At 34.8% G+C, this 3,516-nt stretch overlaps 1 protein-coding gene across 1 annotated transcript in view; it reads right to left on the bottom strand.

Moving 5' to 3' along the window:
• Positions 1-317: 317 nt before the first annotated feature.
• The window catches only part of LOC106881638 (kelch-like protein 3), a 59,482-nt gene continuing 56,283 nt past the window's right edge, over positions 318-3,516 (bottom strand). The window contains exon 7 of the mRNA XM_014932102.2: positions 318-1,157. Within this exon, the coding sequence (XP_014787588.1) occupies positions 935-1,157 (223 nt within the window). The 3' untranslated portion in view covers positions 318-934. The remainder of the gene's footprint in view (positions 1,158-3,516) is intronic.

Below are 3,516 nucleotides of genomic sequence, written 5' to 3'. Positions count from 1 at the left end.
ACATTATTAAAATAACATGCAATGCAGTAAATGACATAAAATGCTGCATGAGACAATGTGACATATGTAATATGGTGTATGAGATATTCAAATGATTTTGATGATAGAAGATAGTAAATGATGCTGATGTAATGTGATACATGATATAAGTTATCAAAAGTAGTGATATATATTTTGCTGTTGTGTGATGCATAAAATGAGAAGTGGTACAGAGTATGATAAGATACATGATAAAATGGGATGTATTGAATAAATTTGGCATGTGAAGTAATGTTGCATGTAACATGGCAGTGAATATGAAGTCTTTTGAAACAGAGTTCTCTTTTTTTCTTTTGGGGCTTTATTAAGAATACTATAGAAAAAGCTAACATGAAGAGTTTACAGCATGAAAGAGCTTTTCCAGTCTAATACAGTTTTCAGAAGGGAATTACTAGTTATAAAAATAAAAGAACATACAGATGTATTGATATAAACATAATACAAAGAATTAATATTTTTAGCAACAAGCTGACAAAAGCAGGCACAAAATTAGCATGAATTAAACCTTTAAAAAATTTATGAATAAAAAAACAATTCAAGAAGAGACAAATTTTGCTTTGAAAGACTGCTGGTGGGTGAATTTTTAAACACAGCAACTATATCATTGAAAATAATATGAAATGTTATACCAAAGTTCAGGAATAAATGGAATTTCCTTTTCTTTGCATGATATGTTGAAGTGCTAAGATTGTTCCATTTCAAAAAGAAAAAGAATTTCATGTTTTGTGGGGTTTTTTTTTAAAATTTCACTAATGAAAAGGCTTTTATTTATACAACTGCAGACCTACATTCTGCTCCAAGTCACTTTTGTCCATGATTCAACCAACAGAAAATTTTAATTTATACAACTGACCATTGTCATATGTCCAAATGTGGTTGAAATGGATCTTTTTATTTATACAACAGCAGCACTGCACCCAGCACGAGGAATAATCATGCTGCTAATATATGTCCATTGATCTGTGTCAGGATCATACATCTCAGCAGTTCGTAGGCGACAAGATCCATCAAAACCTCCTAATACATATATTCGTCCATCAAATACTGTGACCCCAGGCCAAGCTCTTGACGTATTCATTGATGCAATGTTGTTCCACTGTCGAGTAACAGTATTGTACCTTCAAAAATAAAATAACAAATAAATAAAACTGTGAAGGATATTTTAATTGAATTTTAAAATATGGGAAACAGAATACAGGCATATTGGGAAACTTAACGATTCTGAAAATCTATTCTGCAGTCATATAAATATTAGTTATTTTGCATAGATTAAAAATCCTTTCTTCTCATAGTTTCTTGCAGTAGAGTTTATGATATACGAAAGATAGCGGCTAATCTTATAACTACATTATAATGTGTTACTTGATGTTACTGACAGATGAGTTGCTATCAAAATACTGTTTCATGATAAATAAATTAAAAATTACAGACCATTTTTTTACAACTAACTCTACTTACTTTCTTGGGACCTCCTAGCAAAATCGCTCATCTACAGTCTAAATCCTTTTCTTTCTCTTGGAAGTTCCTTGTTAGACTGCTCTGTTGCAATGTGTGAGGTACAACGTTGTTGTTGTTGTTGGCACTCCGTTGCTTATGACGTTGAGGGTTCCAGTTGGTCCGATCAACGGAACAGCCTACTCGTGAAATTAATGTGCAAGTGGCTGAGCACTCCACAGACACGTGTATGCTTAACGTAGTTCTTGAGGATATTCAATGTGACACAGTGTGACAAGGCTGGCCCTTTGAATTACAGGCACACCAGAAACAGGAAGTAAGAGCGAGAGAAAGTTGTGGTGAAAGAGTACAGCAGGGTTTACCACCATGCTCTGCCGGAGCCTCGTGGAGCTTTATGTGCTTTCGCTCAATAAACACTCAACGCCAGGTCTGGGGATCGAAACCGCGATCTTATGACCGCGAGTCCACTGCCCTAACCACTGGGCCATTGTGCCTCCATGTGAGGTACAACACTCAAGTAAAAAATGAGCAGAAATGGTAAAAGCTGATCTCAAAAGGCTGCACCTCACAAAAGATGACAAAGGACTGACTGCAATAAGCAGACGGATGCCATATGCTGGAGGAAACCAGCCAAACTACGCAAGCATTGAAAAAATGTAAAATGACAATGATGATGATGAACCAGAAAACAATTTAAATATAATGCCAGTGGCATTGATAGGATATCAGTTGTGGGTTTTTCATGAACAGAAAGCAGATGGAAATTATACTTCATGTAAATATATAAGATATACTGATTTTCAACCCACCAGTCAGTCTGACAGTCTGTCTCTGTACAAATAACCTCTATAGTAGACATAATAATTCTACTTATCATTGCGTTAGTAAGGTTTTCACATGATTAGAGAAAGAGAGGGAGGGAGAAACAGAGGAAGAGAGAAGTGTCCATGACGAGAGGTAGAAGGAATATAATTGTAATGCTTTCACGTGATTAGTTGAAGAGAAAGAGAGGAGAGAGAAAAAGAGAATAAGGCAAAGAGTGAGACAGAAAGAGGGAGAAAGAAAAAGAAAGAGAGAAAAAGAGGGAGAGAGAAGCGTCCATGATGTAAGGTAGAGGGAACATAATAATTTTAGCAGAGGGGTTATGTTTTGATGGTGAGGTTAATGCTTATAGGAAAAATGAAAAAATAAGAGTAAATATTTATTTTTTGAGTCTGTGTATTAAGTCTATAAAATTGTACATAACGTATATAAAGTGTATATATAGAGTGCGTTAAGTAATCATTATATTCCAATTTCTTTCACTTTTCAATGAGTAGCAGATGGGCGGCTATCTTTCCATACAGACACAACACAGATTACGCTTTCAGGTATTTTGGACAAAGTTTTCAGAAATAAATAACCCAATAAGTTTACCATTAATTTTGTAAAAATTTTCACGGGTCCTGCTAGTATAATATAAACAGGGCTAATTTAGCTATTTTCTGTAGATTGAAAAAATGATGAACAACCTCAATTGATTTTCAAATCTTATTGGATTCTCATCAGAGGCATTTACATCAATTTGACTGATCCCGGCTATTAATTTGCATACTGTAAATGTTTGTGGTTCTGATTTGTCTATATTAATAGAATATTAAAAGGCAGAAAATACTGATCTATACTATAAATTGCAGTGTTCTTGATTGCTTGATTGATTGATTGAGTGTCAGCAGATTCACTCGAGAACGGTGCAGTGGAATCGCGTGAAATTCAGCACAGAGCGGCAGCATGGTCTGCTCATGTTCAGGAGATTTTTATTGCCCTCCAACTCCCATGGTTACCGAGATAATCGATTATTACTTTTTAAGATAGGTATACCCCATTCAAAGTGGAGAGGGGCGATTTTGTTGCCTTTCCCATGCTCGAAATTTTACGAAAAACCAGCACAATAAAGATTATTTTTTTCCAAGTAATGTGGTTGGGTTTGTTTTTCGAAAATTTTAATCAGAGGCACAGAAAAAAAATTTCAATTTTTTGTGC

This window comes from Octopus bimaculoides, chromosome 4 (assembly GCF_001194135.2).
Source record: "Octopus bimaculoides isolate UCB-OBI-ISO-001 chromosome 4, ASM119413v2, whole genome shotgun sequence".
NCBI lineage: Eukaryota > Metazoa > Mollusca > Cephalopoda > Octopoda > Octopodidae > Octopus > Octopus bimaculoides.
Note: the sequence above shows the minus strand (reverse complement) of the source record. Positions and strands in the feature narration are given on the sequence as shown.